The 22,144-nt window shown below is 40.0% G+C and overlaps 1 protein-coding gene across 1 annotated transcript; it reads left to right on the top strand.

Moving 5' to 3' along the window:
- Nucleotides 1–1,147: 1,147 nt before the first annotated feature.
- Nucleotides 1,148–22,124, top strand: slc4a5a (solute carrier family 4 member 5a). The gene is made up of 23 exons (XM_068604483.1): nucleotides 1,148–1,215; nucleotides 2,726–2,886; nucleotides 4,366–4,512; nucleotides 4,970–5,080; nucleotides 6,078–6,133; nucleotides 7,590–7,747; nucleotides 7,850–7,937; nucleotides 8,437–8,591; nucleotides 8,874–9,002; nucleotides 9,301–9,475; nucleotides 12,083–12,216; nucleotides 12,886–13,157; nucleotides 13,967–14,028; nucleotides 14,849–15,040; nucleotides 15,229–15,342; nucleotides 15,814–15,975; nucleotides 16,142–16,320; nucleotides 16,516–16,588; nucleotides 17,703–17,771; nucleotides 18,353–18,526; nucleotides 18,674–18,856; nucleotides 18,958–19,016; nucleotides 21,720–22,124. The coding sequence occupies exons 1-23, from the start codon at nucleotides 1,163–1,165 to the stop codon at nucleotides 21,883–21,885; spliced, it is 3,072 nt and encodes a 1,023-aa protein (XP_068460584.1). The 5' UTR covers nucleotides 1,148–1,162; the 3' UTR covers nucleotides 21,886–22,124.
- The last annotated feature ends 20 nt before the right edge of the window (nucleotides 22,125–22,144 follow it).

Genomic DNA, 22,144 nt, shown 5'->3' with positions numbered 1-22,144 from the left:
TGTGTAGTGTATTGCAATGTTGTTGCACTCTTCATGCTTTTTATTTGAGTTTGCTTCCAGCGGTTTCAACAGAGAACAGAAGGAGTCTGAGACAGACTGTAGCTTCTGTTTCAGTAATGAATTGCAGAACACTGCTGTTTTGGCTTTTAAAGACTCGGCCTGGGATGGTTGTCACCCTCGCTAAATCAATTTGGTGCAAGCAGTAATAAGTGCAGCAGAGGCGTCAACTTGATCTGGACTGTATCAACAAACTAGTCTTTTGGAATGTGTCCTTGCATGAATAATAACGCATATAGTGCCATTACCAGGAGGAAGTTAATAGGAGGGACGGTGCAGATGAAAAAGACAACAACAGGAGAAAATGGTGCCCAGAGTGGGGAAAGTAAACAACTTGGAGATAGATCATTGGAAGGAAACTAAATTCTACATCAAACATGTTGTTTGAAAGGTGTACGTGGTCATTAATGTTGTATTTTGTTGATTCTTTTCGCTCGCCATTCAGATAAAACAACATATAAATAGATAGTTCGTTCAATATAATTGACTCACCCCATGTACAGATACTACCATACAGCTCAGTCCATAGTTTTGCATGTCAGCTGACAGCTCATTACCCTGCAGCAGTACTACATAACACTGGGTCCAATTCAACATCCATACAATAATGAAATGGATTTTAAGTACGGTTGACTCACAATTGAATACCTATAATCAGGTTGAAATGTGTGATCTGGATCTAAGCTTCAGTAGTGCAATCATTGCTGCTATAGTGCCGTGGAGGGAATACATGTAATCACATTCAACAGCTGGTTGTAAACAAGATGTACGTGAAAATAATGTTTAAGTTAGAAAGCCTGTGTCTATTGATTCAGATTTGAGAAAACCATTTGCATTCATAAATAAAAGTTCAGTTTGATTTGACCTCTCAGCAAAGAAAAAGGGACATCATGTTTGTCTCGTAGAGAAGCTGTGGGCTTATCTTTTTTAATAGGTTGTATTTTATAATCATTAGGCCCTTACGCCTGTTAAAACTCTATTAATGATAGCATGAAATGAAAAACAACAACTCTTCTTTCATTCTATAGTGTCTCCAGCGGCAGAGCGTCTACGTTACATCTTAAGTGAAGATGATGACACGCGCACGCCGACACTCTTCACGGAGATGGACACTCTACAGCGAGAAGGAGACGAGCTGGAGTGGAAAGAGTCGGCCAGGTGGATGATTATACTCACAAACACATGCACAATCAGATTCAGACACAGTCGTGCTTCTAAAACTCCAAAATACACTTTATTTCGTATTTTGTTTCTTTGCTTTTGTCTAAATATTTAAATATTCTCTCTATATTCTAAAAGTATATCAACTTAACAAACAATGCTACTATGTAGAAAAAGCACTGGATGCTACTCTCCCATTTATGATGTATAACATACGTTAACAATAAGTGTCTGTGAATTTCTGTTCTCATGATGTCATTGTTTTCATTCTTTTTAATTAGTTTCACCTGATATATTATTATCCGGGTCAAGTGTGAGCTTCCTTTAGCCTGTTTACACTATATAGTTGTGACCCAACCCATATTAATGTAATGATTTAGTCACTGTGGATAAGTCTTTTAATATCCTTCTTTGTTGTTCTTAGATTTTGGAGTGCCTCAATTTATTTTCCCAATATGCAAGAGCACCTGCCATGTTTTTGATCTACGTTTAAGTACACAGCTTATTGACAAGTACTAAAATAAGATCAGTCCTAGTATTGTGTTGACACAGTGGAATACTGAGGCAATTTAATGCAAGGGAGCATTCATTACTGACAATCATTTATCTGTGCTTTTCCTGCTTTGACAAGGCAAAATATTACAAAGGCTGATTGCAGATGTAAAAGGATATACTCTATAAATATGAAAGGCAGATATTGGTCGGCATTTGATGTTTCAGGAGTGGCTGCCATATTTATCAGTTTGGAAAACGGATATTACAGTCAATGTCAACGAAGAAAAAGGTTACTTTGCACAATCTACCGGTAACACTAGGAAATGTATATTGCACAGCCAATGAATTATGGGTTTACATTCATGCAAAATTAACCCTCAGACCACATCAGCCGAAAAAAAAATAATGTGTGTTACAAATTACATTTCATTATCCGAACCGCTTGTCCTGTTTTATGGTCGCGGGGCGCTGGAGCCGATCCCAGCTGTCAGTGGGCAAAGGCAGGGTTCACCCTGGACAAGTCGCCAGTCCGTCACAGGGCAGACATAGAGACAGACAACCCTTCACGCTCACATTCACACCTACGGGCAATTTAGAGTCCAATCAACCTGTGCTGCATGTCTTTGGACTGTGGGAGGGAGCCGGAGAAAACCCACGCTGACAACATGCAAACTCCACACAGAAGGACCTGTCAGACCAGTATCTGAACCCTGGCCCCTCTTGCTGTGAGGCGTCCGTGCTCGCCACTACACCGCCCACCCACATACAAATTACATTATTGTTACAAAATCAGATGGAGTTCAAAATGTTGGAAAAGTCATACAAGAGATTCTTTGACATGAGTAGCAGCAACCCTGTTCTTCTCTTATTCATACGGTATCATGCCTGGGAGCTGCAAGCTCAAACCACAGACATCTCCTGAGTCATGGGCACCATGCTGAGCTCAATGCAATCTTGACAGTTGTGTATTCCTCACCTGTGTCTTCTCTCTGTGTGGCTTTGTTGCCTTCAGGTGGGTTAAGTTCGAAGAGAAGGTGGAAGAGGGAGGAGAAAGGTGGAGTAAACCACACGTGTCCACACTGTCCCTGCATAGTCTTTTTGAGCTCAGGACGTGTCTCCAGACAGGAACGGTGCTGCTAGACCTTGAAGGCTACTCACTACCGCAGATAATCGGTGAGATGATTTATTTTTGCTTTCCTGATTATTGAATTTCTCATTGTGTGTCCCGGTTAATATTACATTCACAGCTACTGAGCAATAGTTTTTGGCCAGGTACATTTTTGTGTCTCCACAGTGTCAGCTTGTAACATAATGTTAGCTAGTATCTTGTTAGCAAACTCTTCCCTAGTTGAGTGCTGATCTGCACAGGAAGTCAGCTGTTTTATAGATTGTCTTAAGGTAAATTGCTTCAGTGCACCAGAAGTTCAGCTCCTTCCACAAAACAAAACAAGTACAATATAGTGAGCTGTTGTCTGCTCTGGATGATCAGGCTGGAAGTGATTGCAGATTGAGCCCTAGGCCTCTGGTTTCTACTTGAAAATGGCATGCCCAAAATTATTAGAGTGTATCACAATAAAGGGTCCACTTCAGAGAGGTATAAGCATCAGTATGTTACAGTTTTCTGTATGAAACTGTGTTTTACTGTATTCACAACAAACTAAGGAGCAACTTGAGGGAAACCCTCGTAGCATTCTAATTCTGATAATTGAATCGACATAGTTTCTGGTAAATTGTTTGTTACTGTATGCATAGTATTCCCATAACAACATATTAACTTTCCCTGTTGATATTCGCGTGACGCATCTGCCAACTCGTGCTTTTCCCACTCTCTATACTACCCCATAATAGATGCATTAGTATGCAGTGGTCAATAAATCAATTAGCTAATCAATAGAAAATGAAAGAATGACAACAGTTACAGGGTTTTCTAGTTTGCAGCTAAATTAAACAACCGCTGGTTGCAGATCAATATAGCATGTTTTATGTGCATATACATCGATGCTGTTGCGAATACCTCAATTTCCCGTTACTGTTACCTGGTCAAGTGATCGGTAAAATACCTTTTAGACCGACACCACCTTATGCTCTTACCTTTGGCTCTGTAGGCAAAATTCAGGTTTTGATGAAGCTGTTATTAGGGTTAGTGAAGAAATCTTGTCATGGTCTGTTCTTAGGAAATGCCGATTTCTTGTGGGAAATTCTTCAGCAAATCATGAGGATGATAATACACAGAGGATTCTTAATTCATTCATCTGATATGCACAAACTATTACTATTACTATTATTCTTATGGAGCCTGGTGTATCTGCATTACCCAATGGCAGGCCGAAAATCAACCAGCACAGTCACTCTTTAAACCAATTACCAAACAGTGCTTTAGTGCTACTCAACCGCTACAGGATGTTGTATATATGTTGTGTATATATTAAAGATAAATTGCATGCCATTTGGTAACAATGTTAATAGTTTAAGCAGCACTAACCCTAGCCATGTGCTTTACACATGACCAGCAGGACTGTATACATGTTTATACTCTGAACATGGGCTCCAATGTATAATGTGTTCACAAAACTACTGTAATACAATGTGTGAATGCATGTAATTGGAAACACTGGATCCCAATGCAACATTTCCTCATGTGTCCATTTCCAGATGACATCATTGAGAGACAGATAGAGGAAGGCATGATATCTCCTGAACTAAGAGAGAAAATCAGTTTTGTCCTTCTGAGGAAACATCGACACCAGACCAAGAAGCCAATCCACCGCTCGCTAGCGGACATTGGCAAGTCCAGCTCCAGTGAGTGTCCAGTTCTATAGCTATTGGAAATTGTTATCTCGCTTTATCTAACAGAAAAATACATTATGGGACCTCTATATGATTTATAATACTACATATAATGTCGGAGAGCATGTACGACGTCACACAAAATAACACTTTGTGTCCTTTTTTTTTTTTCTTTATCAATGATTACTCCACTTTGTTCCTTTGTATAATCTTGCAGCCTCTGAGAAATATACTATGCATGTATTCAACTCACTTGTTAAATGAATGAATGCACTCCTGCAGTCAACAAGGCTCATATCCTCCACAAGGGATGTATTAATGTTTGATGAGTTAATTACCGCTGTAGCATTTCCTCATCTCATCCGGGCAGGACACCTACTGCTAGACAAATCATAAAGCATCACCCTCACCCCTCGGTTACTGTATGTGTCTGTTTCTGTTTCCCTTCCCTTGCCAGATCGTAATGTAGGCCCCCGAGGTGGTCCGGGGACATGTCCAGGGCCAATAGCTAACTTTAATCGATCCACAGAGGACCTACGGATGAAACAGCAGTCTGCAAACTATGGTCGTCTGCGTGAGTGTCAGTCTATAAGTTCATAGTTTGTGGTGTATGGTTAGATATATCTTTTATTTTTTTATAAGGTTTAACAATCACGAAACTCTCAAACCAAATTGACCCCCAGCAGCTTTGACACAGAGACTGTAGACTTCTACACAGTAACTTCACAAACATAGTTATAGTGACTATCTGTAATCAGGGGAAAATCAGCATCTTGTCAGCAGGGGTGTGTCTAAAGGGGAGGTACAGGGAGGCAAATCAAATATGATCGACACCTTGATCCCCCAGGCTTGAGTACCGGGGGATTTCTAGGTCTAGTGCACAATTCAACTCTTTATGCAAGAACACAAGTATTAGGGCACAGGGCAATGCGCAAGAGCCTATAAATCCTGGCAAATGTTTTTGAAGCCAAATTTAAACACTATATTTATTTCCAATTTCCCATGGTGCTCTCCTGCCTGGTTCTTGGTCTCCCCTGTGCCACCTCGTTTCTTTAATCCTGGACTTGCCCCGGCTTGTCAGAGAGGAATGGTATCCACTGCCCAAAATCAAATTGACCTACTTATTTACTCACAGGCCAGTCTCGACCATATTGATCCATAATTCATGATGAGACTGCTGCGCTCAACCTCTTCACACACTCATTCCAAGACACGTGAACCAACATGTATTTACTAAATACAATTTAAGAGTTATTAAAATCCTCAAAAAAGTAAATAATGCTCACTACCTTTGGGGTACAATAACCTATTTTTGAGTAACCAGTCATGAATTGAAATCAACAATTTCGTGTAATAAAGTAGTCCGAAATGAATCTCTATCTTTTGTCTTATTGCTTTACCTTGCTCTTTCTTTGTCAGTACATATATTGTTATTGTAAGGCTATAGCTGTATTGTGTAACTAATTTAATAGTTCCAACCAATGGTGGATCATAAATGATCTATAACATATTGCATGTAATTAAGTTGTTATACCTGTTGTTGTTGTTGTTGTTGTTGTTGTTGTTTTGAACTCCAGGTCACGCCCAGAGCAGGAGTATGAATGATATTGCAGACGCACCGAGCACAGACCAGGTGACTACTTTAATCTTAAACATTATGTACCGGATTAACAAATTAGAGAGTGATATTGACTGAGATAATAAACGATCATTTGGCTGTGTATTTCATATTTGTAGGGTTTAGGCTTTTTCGATAAATTCTTGTTTTGATTTTAATGTATTAGCAAAATGTCTATTTATCTGCATCAAAGCTATTTCTGTGGTCTATACGTATTTTCCACTTTGTGGCTTTTCAGAGATTACCTATCTCATGTCTCAGTAAGGCGTGAGTGTTGTATTGAATTGATGTTTCACCAGAGCTGCGAGATCCAGCTCAGTCATAAGTGTCGTCAATCTTTTATTGCTGTTGCTGGTGAAGATGACAGCTTGTGATAAAAGAAGCATGCATACACATAACTCACTCATTTGTAGGGCTGATGCAAGGGTGTGCTGTTGTCAGCTGGATAAGGCTTCCAAGCTTTGGAACAGACAGGTCGGGATTAAGTGTCATTCACACTGATGACTAATGTTAAAAAAACTAATAAATGAGAAAAGATGTTATTCGTTGGTTCAACTACGGTATCCAAGTCCAAGTAACCCAGTTATGAGTGGCTGGCTGGATGTTCAAATTGTATTTACAGGCCTACCGTTGGTCACATATGACAATGGACAAGTGCTAGCTTGTTATTGCATGTGTGTGTGTGTGTGTGTGTGTGTGTGTGTGTGTGTGTGTGTGTGTGTGTGTGTGTGTGTGTGTGTGTGTGTGTGTGTGTCAATATTGAACTGGCATCTGGAAAAACATGGATTTTGTTGTCCAGTCTGTGTGCTTAGCCTTCACATGTAATCACAGATTTGGGCCGTGTGTTATTGGCAAGCCTCTTCAGCACTGAGTGTTATTGTGCTGCCATCCAATATCCTGCCACACTTTGACATGCAATCAGACAGGTCAGGTTAGCTTGCCATCCTCTTTCACTCTTGTTTTGCCTCTCTCATTACTGCTGCTCAACGCTCATGCAAAAAATCCAGGGTTGTTATCTTGCAAACTTCTGTCGATTTAACGACAGCCTCACAGATTCACTGCCAGGTTCAGAGAGAGTGTTAGTGACAAATGATAAAGATGACTCTTTATGATCAATGTGGGGGAGATCCAGTGATTGTAGCCGCAAATCTACGGCTGCAACTAATAATTATTTTCACTATGAATTTGTTGGCCTATTGTTTTCTTGTGTTGTTTTCTATAAAATGTAAAAAATAAATAAATAAAACGATCAGTGCATTCACTTTATTATCTCATATGAAAAAGAAAAGCAGCAAATGCAGACAATTGCCAATTTGGCTCAGAAAATGACATTTAAACATTTTCACTAAAGTTGCAGTCTAATTGTTTCAGGAAAAGTAAGAGATATAAGTGAAAAAAACAGAAGAACAATAAACAACATAAATCACAAAAGATGTCTGATAATCTCTCTTTGTCTCTCCACTTTTTGTAGCTAAGAAATAAATTCATGAAGAAAATACCCAGAGATGCAGAGGCCTCTAACGTCTTGGTGGGCGAAGTGGATTTTCTGAACAAACCCTTTGTAGCCTTTGTCCGCCTGGCCCAGGCTACAACACTAGGAGGTCTCACCGAGGTCCCTGTTCCCACCAGGTGAACTGATCTGCAGCCTTTTGCTTCCTCAATTCCACACGGCCTTTTCAGAGTCACCTGCCACCGCAGGACATGCCTCACATTTGTCTCATTGTTACACAGATTCTTGTTTATTCTCTTGGGACCGCAAGGAAAAGCCAAGTCCTATAACGAGATCGGCCGAGCCATAGCAACCCTAATGGTGGATGACGTAAGTGTCATTGTGTAATGAGATATGTTCACTAAACTTGTGGGAGGAGAACATGTCATTTATCGTGCTAGAGTTGAAACTAAAATGTATGTGCCGTGTAATTGTATTTAATTTGCATCTGAAAGAGATGCCGATCTTTAGGCATCAGCTCGGCGCATTATTGGAATAATGAGTCACCTATGGCTTGTTAATAGTGTGTATTAAATAAATAATAAGCTTTTATTTTAGATTCATAGATTTTGTGTACGTTCACCAGACACAATCAAACACTGACTGTAGGGTTAGTGGTTCCTGGGGCATGATTAATCACTCACTAACAGTTGAGTTATCCAACCGAGGTCAACATGTTGATATAGCGACATGGTCAAGTCTTCAAAGGCCATCAGAGAGGATGCCAAAGAGTCACATCCCAGTTATTGGAGCAGTACATGTCCTGATCACTATCACCACGATAAAAGCTAATTGAAATAGTGAAATCTTTTATCTCTCCACCTTCCAGCTCTTCAGTGATGTAGCTTACAAGGCCAGAGATCGTGAGGACCTCATTGCAGGCATAGATGAGTTTTTGGATGAAGTGATTGTGCTGCCGCCTGGAGAATGGGATCCCAAAATTCGCATTGAGCCGCCGAAGAAAGTCCCCACGGCTGACAAAAGGTTGGAGTTTTTTAATCCACATCCGCAATGCATGTTCAAATCTCAGCTTCTTTGTCTGTTGCATGATGATCTAAATGCCTACAACAGGTGTACATTCAAACCTTCACCTAAATCAACTTGTTTTGTTAAAGATTTAGATTTAGCAATAACACCAGCCAAAGATTGCAGTGGTGAAAAGCCTTTAAAACAGCACTGATAACATCATTAACATACTTGAATGAATGAATTGATACCCCCGAACACCCTCCCATATTTACTCCCATCTGTGTTGAACTTCTGCAGAAAGTCAGTGTTTTCCTTAAACGAGCTGGGGCAGGTGAACGGTTCAGCTGGAGGAGGAGGAGGCCAGGCTGAGGACGAGGAGATGCCACCGCAACATGAGCTCGGAGAGGAGCTGGCCTTCACTGGACGGTAGGTAGTCCAGACCACATGGTGAGCTGCTGAGAGGTTTGAACTGAGCTTTCCCTAACTTGCACATGGAAATTACATTTGGATTTAAATTCATAAACATTTGGAAAAGTGTCAAATTTACCGACAAATTCCACTCACAAAAAGCGACTCCTTAATACTCAGCATTTCGTTTGAGGACACAAAGAATAATCGTGGATCAGTTCAGCAGTGATGGACTGACAGATTCAGTGCGGATCTACAATGCAGTGATACTTTTTTATGAAGCACCCTAACCATTGTGTTTTTCCGTGTACATTAGCTTCTGTGGTGGTCTATACCTGGACATAAAGCGTAAATTGCCATGGCTGCCGAGTGATATCTATGAAGGTTTCCACCTTCAGTCCATCTCCGCAGTGCTCTTCATCTACTTGGGCTGCATCACCAACGCCATCACCTTCGGTGGTCTGCTGGGAGATGCTACCGACAACTACCAGGTAAAGCAGAAAGAGAGTGACACAAAGGGATCTATACATGCTGGCAGGCTTTGTGTCTCCAGCTTTTTACCATTGCAGAAATCATGGCTTTGTCCAAGATAAACCATAGAAAAAGCAAATTGTGTTAAAACATCAAGTTGCAGTTTTATGAGTTATGTGTGTTTTCTTGAATGGGAGCAGTCACTTCCTGTCGTCTTATAGTCAATTTGAGATCGTCATGCAACCAGCAAAGACCTCAGGAAGTCACTGCTTCAAAATAGTCCAGCATATAACTCACCGTAAATTCAGAGTTGGCCCTTTTAAACTTTTTTTTTTCTTTATTAAACAAATGATATGAAATTTGTTAATTTATGAGTTTTGTAGATGCTGGGAGGCTGTTTCTCTTCACACTGGACAGAGCCAGGCTGGCCATTTCCCTCTGCTTCCAGTTGTTGTGCTAAGCTAATTAGCTGCTCCACTGTGTTTTTGTTTATTACATATGAGAGGGTGTTGAACATCTCATCTTACTAAAATATGTCAAACTATTCCTTTAATAGAAAAGCAGCTGCATTTGTCTGTCATATTTATCAGGTTTTAGATTTAGATTTTTGAATGGATGTTACTTTTACATATATATTTTAAATGTCACATACCCCCTGGAGTGCCTTCACGTACCCCAAAGGGTACACAAACCCACATTTGGAACCACTGTTGTGTGTGTGTGTGTATATATATATATATATATATATATATATATGGTATTTACCTATGCACTGGAGTTTGTCATACAAGTGGCACTATTTTCCTGTTTTATTGTTCCTGTATTTATGCTTAATTAAATCTATCTTCTTCAGTTTCAGTCTTATGAATGTGTTTACATATTTGAACAGTTGAGAAACACTACAAGACATCATTATTATTTAAATGTAAGCTTCTCAATCACACAGCAGTGATACTGTTGACTCTTTTTTTTAACTTCTTTTTGCGAGAGAGTAAATGGCTTCATAAATAAGTCTCAGGCTCCACTGCAAGTATTTCAGTTCAGTGAAATACTTCACTGCACTGTGAGGTATTTTTAGCTCATTGTGGTCTTGCTTCAAACCTGGTCTCCCTTTTCCTATTCCTGCCACAGACACCTCACGCCCTGCAACACACACACACACACACACACACACACACACACACACACACACACACACACACACACACACACACACACACACACACAGATAACACATGTCTTTTTAAATCAGTCCCAACTGTCCCAGCTATTTTCAGCAGCACATTAATTTCCTACCACCTTGATCTGGGAGTTTAATTCCACAACAATGTGTATGGCACCGTGAACGGGTCCTGTCCAGGGTGGCAGGTTCGCACCTAACATGGTGGTAACTCTGTTAGTCCGACCAGCTTTAAGGTAATAGTGTTCCCTTGAAAGTGTAGGTAAATACCTTCAGGCTTTTATCTCACCCCATCGTTAATTCGTTAGGATTTCAGGATTATTGTCTTTCTGAGAGTCTTTTACGGCCCAGGCGTTCTCAGCACAATATAAACCTGACACCCATTACATCCGTACTATTTTACTGCACATTTGATTGAATTGTATGCGCCAATTTGAATAACACTGTACATAGTCGTCACCCAGGGAACTTATCTTAAGGTCCTCTGGTAGAGTCAGTCGTCACCTGTGTATCACACTTTTGTATGGACAGGGGACGAAGGTTAGATTAGTCTAAAGCAGGCATTTTCAACCACCCAAAAAATATTATTTAGCTGCCACATGTAATTTTCCATTGTTGAGCATCTGAGCGTGCAATATAGTGGCTGGCTAGTAATTAAATACTCTTCCATGCCAGTATGTGGCACAATATTTTCCTACCATGTATGCTGTAAGACAATGTGACTTTTTGCAACTTTTTGGTTCTGTTGTGCCACAGGATTTTTTTTGTAGAAAAGGTGCCGCGGCTCGAAAAAGGTTGAAAAACACTGCTCTAAAGAACCAAAGTCTTTAGTTTGGGCCCCAAACACTTACAACACATACGGCTGTGAAACCACAGTTTTTTTCTCACAAAGTTACAGTGGTTAATGCAAGCAGTCCTAATTTCTCAAGATTTTTCTAGGTCAGCTTTTGCTGCTTTTTTAAAAAAAAAAATCTTTTTAGTCCTCGAGCTGAAGTGTCCCCAAACCTGATAGCAGATCCATGCTAGCAGTCCTGATTTCTCAGGATATTCTAAGTCAGCTTTCGCTGTTTTAAACTTAGTTTCCTGATAGCAGAAGGTTCGTCCAGTCTAAAGCTGAAGGCTCTGTTTTCCAGTCTCTAGGAGCCTTCTCTTGTCCCGGTTTATATGGTACAGAGAGAGCCCGGTCATTCCTCTCGTTTCATGTGTCCATCCCACATAAGCTATCCTGTATCTCAGTCAACTTACCTTCTTCTTTCTTTCTGCGTCTCTCTCTCTTTCTTCTTTTTTTCTTTACCTGATAACATTAACTGGGTGGATGATATAATACTTGAGTGACTATTCTACATACAGCATCTAAGCGAATATATGTCAATGCTTTCATACTTTTCTACAATCTTCTAAAAGCATAATAACTCTCCTCACCCTCTGTCTCTTTTCCTTCTAATAGGGTGTGATGGAGAGTTTCCTGGGAACAGCTCTGGCTGGCTCTATCTTCTGTCTCTTCAGCGGTCAGCCCCTCATCATACTCAGCTCTACTGGACCCATCCTCATCTTTGAAAAGCTCCTGTTTGAATTCAGCAAGTGAGCTTCTTAAGAGCCAAACAATTTTTCAGTAGACAGACATAGTGGAAATACTAAGTACTGTAGATAGCCTTCTTTATGTCATTTAGAGGATTATTAGATAATCCCATTATAAAAAAAACACAATTGAATCTCCTGCTCTACAATATAAGACCCCTCTTCAAGATATATTATGTACCAGTTTTCAAAGATGCCAGTATTTCTACATTTTATTCCCTTGAGGCATATTTAACACACATCCTGCCAATCCCCCCACTGTGAGACGAATAAAGGATTAATACCCAATAAAGGATACGGTCTGTATTGCTAGGTGAACAAAAAAATGTCTCGCTACATTATCGAGAGGGCTTGATATCAAAGAAACTTTAACGGTTGCAGGAAACAATTAGAGATATTTGTATTGGCAATGGTTTTGTCCTCCCAAACAAGTATGTAAAAAAAAAACTCTTCCTCGCACATACTCTGCTAACCGTGTGACTGAATAATTGATTGCTGGAATAGGTCCCTGCATTTGTAAAATATCTGTTCTCCGTCTTCCTGTCCCATATGTTCATGTTATAAATGATATATGTGCAACATTCTAGCATTGTATAGGTTTGATTTGATTGTATCCGTGAATTCCCTTCATCAATGCATTCACCATGCTTCTCTGACTTCTTACTCCCAAAGGAGCAACGGCATAGATTACATGGAGCTGCGTCTGTGGATCGGCATGCACTCCTGTCTACAGTGTTTCATCCTGGTAGCTACAGATGCCAGTTACATCATTAAATACATGACGCGCTTCACCGAGGAGGGCTTCTCAAGCCTCATCTCCTTTATCTTCATCTCTGATGCCATCAAGAAGATGGTGGGCTCCTTTAAATATTACCCCATCAACACCGACTTTAAGCCTGACTACGTCACCACCTACAAGTGCGAATGCCTGGCTCCAGACCTGAGTGAGTTCACCCCTTGGCTCAGGGAGATGCTTTTCCACAAGGGGGCAGTGCGGCTACAAGTGGCTCTTTTTGGGCTCTGTAGACCGATTCCTTCATTATTTGTATTCTGTAAGGACAGAGCATGTTAAAGCCATTTTAGGAAACCAATGTCAGGTTGAACATATATTTATTGTTTTTCTAGTATAAGTATGAATACATGTTGGCATGTGTCTGGGGTTACTGTTGGCTCAGACAATATACTGTATCAGCTGCTATTAGCTTATGCAGGTATACAATATTCGCTTGTATTCCGGTTAATACATAACACAAAATGTCAATACAAAATATGCCAAGTATATGATTGAGCTTTCATAGAAACAGTTTAAAAATATATAAAATGGAATGTTCACAACTATAATAACCAAATAGAAAGGGTCCTTTAAAAACATTTGTGTTCGTGTAAATAGATATATGTTGCACTTGGAACTTGAACTATTTCTCTTGGGGTTGTCTAATTTAAATGAGATGCCTTCATTGTACTAATTCACAGATGTTGTCGAATCTTTGAAAATGGTAGTGATATGAGGTCATTTTAGTAAACATTAATTTCTGTAACTGATTTGTCTCTTGTTTGTTTTCGCCATGCATAAACAATTTGACTACCGTCTCTTGGAAGTAAGTACCTCTTTGTTTGTCTGCATGAGCCTCAGAGTGCTCTCTGCAATGTCCAGCTGCTGGATTCTCATTGTGTTTTGTTTCCCTCTTCGCCCCCTCTTCATTTGCTGTCTCATCTCCCTGTCTCTGCCCGTCTCTTTCCCATTCATAAACAGTGGCTGCAATAATCTTCAATGGTTTAGTTCCAATACCAGATAACAGCTCTAGTGTCTCTGGGGTAAGTACTTGTTTTCATTCCCTTTTCATTTTGTTGCCTTAATAAACAACCCTGTCTTCTCCAAAAAATACCTTCCCATACAATTACATTTTGAGGGAAACATATTTTCTCCTGTATGGAACAGTTTTAAACACGTGGTAAACAAACAAAACAAAAAAACTCTTCAAAACTACTTAGTTAGGTTCAGTAAAAAAGAAAACATCAGGGTTTGGTTTAAAATGCCAACTAAATTTAAACAAAACAAAACAATACAACGCAACAAAAGTACTTGGTTACGTGTCGGTAACAAAAGTACTTCTTTCAAACAGTATCTTGTGGGTTTCAGCCCTCTGTGGTACATCCATCACCCTGACCTCGTCCTGACTAATTTAAAACCCATTTATGATTCATCAAAAATAAACAGCATCCACGACAAAATAGGTTTCCCTCAAAACACAATTCACAATGCAGTTTTTGTACTGAACAATTGTGCTTTTTAGGAGATAGGGCTGCTATTTTGGTGCATTGTATTTCAAGCTGAAGGTTTAAAGGGTCAGAAACATCAGTTTTTCCCATAATGAACTAGTGGGGCTGTATTTAAGCCCTCAATGTTAGAAAAGAGCCTCCTGTTCTTTTTTTTTTTTTTACAGCCAAACCAAATATTATCAACTCTGTCTGACAAATGAGTTGCTTTATTCTCCTCTTTCTCTCTTTTGTTTCTTTCTTTCATCGAATTACCACTCTCTCTGTGTTTACATTTTTCTCTACGCCTGTGTCGAAACACTTCACTCTTCTTCATCATCCTCTCCTGTCTCCCCACCACTGCCAACCACCACCCTAGTTGAATGTGACAGGTTTGGACTGGAGCCAGCTGAGCAAGAAGGAGTGTCTTAAGTACGGAGGCTCTCTGGTGGGAAAGACCTGCAAGTTCGTACCTGATCTGGCCCTCATGTCCTTCATCCTCTTCTTCGGCACCTATTCCATGACTGTCACCCTCAAGAAGTTCAAGTTCAGTCGCTACTTCCCCACCAAGGTAACAAATTGATCTGTCAGTCTATCTATCTTGAGTCTATCTGTGTATTTCCTTAAATAAATAAATAAATATATATATATATATATATATATATATATATATATATATATATATATATATATATGTTTCCTAGCAGTCTGTCTCTCTCTGTGTCTTTTTTTCTAATTTGGGTTTTTTTCTGTTGTCAGTTAAGGAAACTCATCAGTGACTTCTCTATCTTCATGTCCATCATGACATTCGTGGGGCTTGATATGTTGTTGGGACTCAAAACTCCAAAGCTAATCGTACCCACAGAATTTAAGGTATCTATTTTCAAACTTTTTTCAAAAAAAGATTAGGTTTGTTGACAAAGTTTGCTCTCGAAATGAAAAAGTTGTCGACAGCGCAAACTAAAGCAAATCATTGTTGTTTATTTATTTCAATTGACAAAAAAGTCAATCAAACTGGATGATCTAAGCTTTAAGGAATAGTACACTCATATGCTTTCATGCTGATAATTAGATGAGAGGATGTATACATTTCTTATGTCTGATCATTACATCTGAAGCTTAAGCCAGGAGACACTTACGGTATCTTATCAGGCTCCTTCCAGAGAACCAAAATAAATCTGCCTATACCAGACCCTATTTATTTAACTTTCTGCAATGTCTGTCCCAAATTGTTGAATGACTCCATTTTATAAACTGTTTTCTGTCTAAAATGTGCACGTACCTTCTGATGTGCAAATGGGCTGCACCGTTATTAGAATAAAATGCCCTCTCATCTCCCACCAGCCCACTCGGCCGGGTCGTGGCTGGCTGGTGATGCCGTTCGGTAAGAACCCGTGGTGGGTTTATCTTGCCAGCTTTGTCCCTGCGCTGCTCGTCACTATCCTCATCTTCATGGACCAGCAGATCAGTGCCGTCATTGTTAACCGCAAGGAGAATAAACTCAAGGTAGGGCATATTCATGGATGATACATATGTTTCATATTTATTATGTTTCCACCTTTGATTTATTGCACTTTGTTTGATCAATTTATCAATAAAATGTATTTCTATAAGAAATAACATCACAGACAGTGCAACATTCAAACAACAAAAAATGTAATTCACCTGGCAGAAAGGCTGCGGATACCACCTGGATCTGTTCTGGGTGGGCGTCCTGATGGCCGTCTGCTCCTTCATGGGCTTGCCCTGGTACGTCGCTGCCACCGTCATCTCCATTGCTCACATCGACTCTCTGAAGATGGAGAGTGAGTCAAGTGCTCCCGGAGAGCAGCCTCAGTTCCTTGGGGTCAGGTTAGTTGTCAATGAAATAGAAACACAGAAATAAAAAGAGAACTGTTACTTAATCCCTTGAGGCTGCCGGAGGCAATGTCACAGTATGAGAGCCACCCTTTGTGAAGTCCTTTGAAATCGACATTTTGAAGGAGAGAAGCCTTGTGAAATTAACTTCAGTCTCGTGTGTATGTGTCCTTAATGTCTAATATACAGAGAACAAAGAATGACAGGAATTTTGGTGTTTGCCCTCACTGGAGTCTCCATCTTCCTCGCTCCAATACTTAAGGTATGAAGTGTAAGGTGCATGAATCACGTGTCTGTTCAGATTTATTATTTAGGGCTAAACCACCTACATATAGGATACTTTTTAACAAATGCTTTCCAAGAAATATAACTTATTTGTGGTCTTTTTTCTATTTAAGGTCCTCTAGAGGTCAGGTTCATCCTCTGTTATTACTTTAATTTTGTTATGTTTGCTCTAGCTAACAGGCCAAGGTAACATTATGAAATATAATGTGACATGAAATTATTCTGTATGAAAAGTGCTATAGTGACGATAAGAAAAACTTGAAACAAAAATGAATAATATGAAACAAAAAAATGTATTTATTCTTAAATGCATTCATTTATATATTGTATGTATTAATTGACTGATTTTATTTAACACATTGAGGCTCAATGCTGTAGAAGCCCTGAGAGGAAAGAGAGAACGTTTTTCCAGGATAATTTCTCTGCGTTACTACTTTTTCCCACATGGGAATATTGTTGGATCATTTTAGAGTGGTGTTGTTGCAATACTACTTTTGGCCACAAGAGGCATTTTCACTTCAGCCTCTTGTGGCCAACATTAGTATTACAATACATGCGACAGATCATGTGACTTTGTTTAACTGATTACTTGACTTCTGAAAGTGATTTAAACAACCAGATGCTTTTGAAAGGCAATGTGTATATATATTGTCTATCAGTAAATTAGGTAATATTATTGTCAACTTTTTAGTCTGTAAATGTATTTGAAGTGTTGCTTATCTGCCTTTAGGGAAAACATGAAAGCTTTTAGTCCTCTTTCGAACATGGGGTGGTGCACTTCAGCCTCCTGTGACCAAAATGAGTATTACAGAGAAATCCTCATGATAACAATTTTTTCATCTGCCAAAACGTGTTTTTCACCGGTTTTCACAGATGAAAGAAAAAGAAGTGCCTTAAAAAGGGATCCTGGCACACAAAAAGAGAGATTGTTTTACCTGTTTTTAAGTGGAGAGAAAGCAATTGAATTAGACTTAGCTCTTGCCTCTCAGAGCTCATGTAACACACACCACTTCCAATCATGTTAGCACTCCAGAAACTCGTCTGAATTATGTCTGTAATAACATGTTTTCTGACCTTCTTGCTCCTTGTAGTACATCCCCATGCCCGTGCTGTACGGTGTCTTCCTCTACATGGGCGTTGCTTCTCTCAGTGGAATCCAGGTACACGGTGTGCCAGCTGTTGATGTTGTTTATCATAGTAAATTGAGTTATTGTGGCTGGACATCTTACTGATTACATTTCTGACAGCTGGCTGGAAGTGGCTTATTAAAGCTGCCAAACAAACAAGCAGGCAGGCTGACAGGATTCGTCGTGTCTTTTAACATAGCAGAGACAGCAAACCGCAAGGGAGTAGAAAATATGTGTTACAATTACATGTATATGTGCAAAGGTGGAATAAATAAACAAGAGATATCAAAACCTGGGCTGAATACATAAACTGTGCCTGTGACTGGCTGTACTGAATGTGTCGGTGTAAGCTTTCAAAGGCCAGGTGTCTTATTATAATGACCAAAAGTAACTATTTTACAGATGCATTCAGAGTAGTTGAAAAAACTATGTATTGGGATATCTTTGTCTTGCAGCAGGTGCTCCGATGTAACCTTCCTCCAGATTGAGTTTGAGCTGTGACACATACAAATATGTTGTGATTAAGCATTCATGAAGCTCTGCATGTAAGTAACCTGTGCTCTTCAGACATGTTTCTCCTTCATTTGCTCCATTTGTCTGATGTTTGTCTCCAGTTCTGGGACAGGATTAAGTTGTACATGATGCCGTCTAAGCACCAGCCCGACTTCCCTTACCTCCGTCATGTTCCTCTGAGGAAGGTTCACCTGTTCACACTGGTCCAGATCGCATGCCTGGCTGTACTCTGGACCCTGAAATCCACCTTCTTGGCCATTATCTTCCCTGTTATGGTATGTGATCAAATGCTCACATTTGCAAACACAGCATTTGATAAATCCTGTGTTGTTGAATTGTGGGTGGAGGAAAAGAAGCCCGCGGAGTGGGAGAACCAACCAGCATCTTAAAATGTCAGTGTATCTCTGTGTTAAACCCTTCAGATTCTGGGTCTGATGGTCGTCAGAAAGATGCTGGACATGGTGTTCTCCCAGCACGACCTGGCCTGGATAGACGACCTCCTTCCTGGGAAAGAGAAGAAGAAGAAGAAGGATGACGCTAAAAAGAAGGGAAAGGACACAGAGAAGGAGAAGAAGAAGCCCAAACCAGATGACAGCGAGGAGGAGGTGAGGATCTCAAGCTTCTGCTGCCCCCTGCTGTAATGACGGATCATGACACAAGTTTCTGACAATTTGGCTCTTTATTGTGTCTATGTGTTTGCTTGCAGGACAAGTGCCACGCCTACTCTAACCACTCACCTAGCCCAGATTCAGACTTGGATCGCAGGTACTGTGTCCTCAAACTGCACATCCCCTACAAAGATCTTGTCGATTCTGATGTTGCACAGTCTCAGTGGGGAGCGTACTGCGAGGCTGCTGCCACACACAGGGCTCTTTAACACACGCACAGGCACACACACACCCACACCCACACCCACACACACACACACACACACACACACACGTGCATGGGAAACGTTTTTCATACACAGTAAATGTGCACAGATTATAAAGTCAGTTCACACAGTTTAAAAAAGAAATAAAAATACATAGTAAAGCTAGTTTTAGTTATATCTTTTGTAGAATATAATACTAAGTGAACGTATAATATGTCTGGATATTTAGCGTCTCGGCTCTGACTTAATCACTTGCCACAAGGAAAGCACGAGGCAGAGAGAGGAGGAGGCCAGCGGTAATACATTCACCCCCCCTGGAGGACTTTAGAGCCTTCAGGTGGATGCTGGGGTTGAGATGAGGGTTAATCATACCACAGCAAGCAAAGCATTAATTTCAAGAGCGCCAAGAAGGGAGGCGAGTATAATATGTGAGTGTAGCAGTAACTTCCGGTTGACTCGACTATTTGTCGAGATTTTGTGTCTCTTGGCAGTGATGCAGATTTGAAACAGTTACAACACCTTAAAAACAAAGTTTTAATAGGTTTGAGCAGGGAGGTTTTTTATTATGATGTGAGCATCAAAAACTAAATTCTATTCACCAACATTGTGAGGAAGTGGCAGCAGAAATCTATGTGACACATAAAACTAAAACATTCTGCATGGCTAGATACCAGCAAGGTGCCCAAATCAACACATTTGAATTGAATGGCTTATTAAAAGCCTCACATAGTTAAATGATCACAGCAAATATATACATAGAGAAAGGCACTGGAGAATGACAGTAGTCCATAAAAGTCCTTCTTCTCACAAATTATTGCAATGCAATATTTAATGGTGTCTTTTCCCGTGAAAAACAACATTAGTCCGAATGAGTTCGAATGAGACAGAATGTCTGAATGAGTTATGTTTACTATTAATATAACTATTTTATTACAGGGCATCTCACAATACGATGCAATTAAGAATACAAAATGGTTACTTTTGTTTTCAGACATGTGCATTTACAATTGCAAACAGAAATGTACACAGATGTCATCATAGTCTCCCCTCATTGTCATGTTTGAGATCAGTCTCCTCTCCATGCACTTTAAGGCAATGCAGATCATTGATGTTATTTACTGCATACTCCTGCTGCTACTCTTCCTGTGTCATGTGCAAAGCCAAATGTCTTGCAGTATGTGCACTGCACTATACAACTCAGCATTTTACAATTCTTCCTTGATGTGTGTTGTTACTTTGGAGGTTTTCTGAAAGGCGGTGACTTTGAGGTGATGGCCTGAAGACCTGAAATGCATGCAGCATAGTTTGCTCTGTGTCTCAAAGCCATTGGCCAGGGTTTTTTGTTTGGATTCACATATATGGAATTTAAATAGATGAATACAAATAATGTGTGGTATATAAGCCTGTTGTATATCTAGATCTAGTACATGGAAAGGATTATTTTAGCCCAGTTTGTATACAAATGTATGATCATCAACATGCGACAAGCATCATTGTTTTGGTTGTTTCTTTTTCCTCCATGTGATGAATCACTTTAGTAAATCAGTCTGTGATGCATACACCTGCATGTGAAATGTAGCCTGAGAGGTTTTTGCTCTCTGAACTACCCTCAACTGGAGCAGTTTCAATGGAGATGTTTGCATTAAAAGTACAGCTGGTGAGGCTGTTTCTCAATATGCTCAACATTTAACCACCAATACTAAGTGAGATCATGTTTTTTTACTTTGTGGGAGATTCAGAATTTTCAAAAATGTGCTTCATGTCTGCATTGCTTTGAAAGACGCATGGTTAGGAATTGACTGTCTAATTTATTATTGATTCATTTCAATTTGTTTCGCAAGATGTTGTCAACTGTGATGACTAAGATGGAGAAACGTTTGCCATGTGAATCTCTTTGATCCGTATGTACCTGCCATGAATGCATTTCTTTCACCAAATCTACCAAAGTCATCTGTTTTAAACAGTTGTTTTTTTTTTAAGATACCGCCTTCAAATAAAGTTTTGCTTTCAGTCATTTGTTGAACAAATAATGTTAAAATATGTACTGACTTCAGCAGTGTAAAAGGTTGAATATAAATTTGCTGAGGAGTAAACTTCAACATCTTGTTGGATGTCAGACTCAAAGTCAAATTTGTCGTTTCGCTTTGTGAATTATGGATTTTTTTTTTTTTTTACTAAATCAGGATTTGCATATTTAATAAAATGTAGTCAGTTATTCAAGTCACATTGCATTGCATCAGAACTTAAACATAAAGTTCATATGAGAGTTTTTCCAGGTTGGTAAATGTGGCGTGATCTTTGCTCCACTGGAATCTTAAATGTGTCTCTTGGAGTGAAGGTTAAAAAAGGGCGCATTTCCATGTTGATTGTATAAATCCTTTTCTCAGTCACCAGTCCCAGTCTTAACCATAAGGCGTTGTGGGCACAGACAACCACTACAGCAGCTCATTTCACTCATCGGTGACTCATCCCTGACATGAGCTGCTGTAGTCATGATGGCTGAGCTCCTCCATCCTCCCCTGTTCTCCTCCCTCAGCCCCTCATTGCTTTTGTCTGTGTGTGTGTGTTTGGTAACTGGAGCTTCCCTTCCTCAGCATCACCCTCCACCTGAAGATCTCCTGCCCGTCGTCTCCGGCCATGCCCATGGGCCGAGGAATGGCCTGCCCTGTGCCCCAGGTCAAGATCGAGATGGAGTCGGACTACGACTCAGACAGCGACCACCACCGCCCCCGGGACATTAGCAGTGAGACCACGTTATAGAGCTCAGACTCTACGTCTTGTTGACAGAACATCGCACAACTCAGTGTGCAAAAACTACTCAATGCAGCCAGTGCTGACCCGCGGCCAGTACAAGGTGACGGCTGTGAGCAGACTGACTCCTGAACAGACCGACCGAAATGGGACCGATTCAATCATTGCAGTTTGAGAAGTTTAAGGTTTAGCTTCGTCTGCTTTTAAATTGGTGCAGTTTTGACAGATTTTGCTTTGAATAATATATTAAATACAGCATTTATTTGTT

The sequence above is a fragment of the Clinocottus analis genome, unplaced genomic scaffold (genome assembly GCF_023055335.1).
Source record: "Clinocottus analis isolate CAN_PGR_092001 unplaced genomic scaffold, fCliAna1.0.p SCAF_7, whole genome shotgun sequence".
Lineage (NCBI taxonomy): Eukaryota > Metazoa > Chordata > Actinopteri > Perciformes > Cottidae > Clinocottus > Clinocottus analis.
This window is presented reverse-complemented; position numbering and strand designations above follow the sequence as displayed.

What these genes read in the sequence shown, in the direction of transcription:
- slc4a5a (XM_068604483.1), top strand. Translation starts at nt 1,163, where the DNA reads ATGGACACTCTACAGCGAGAAGGAGACGAGCTGGAGTGGAAAGAGTCG. An exon ending in GAGCTGGCCTTCACTGGACG is followed by an intron (nt 9,003 to 9,300) that starts GTAGGTAGTCCA and finishes CGTGTACATTAG; the next exon opens with CTTCTGTGGTGGTCTATACC. An exon ending in CAGATGACAGCGAGGAGGAG is followed by an intron (nt 18,857 to 18,957) that starts GTGAGGATCTCA and finishes GTTTGCTTGCAG; the next exon opens with GACAAGTGCCACGCCTACTC.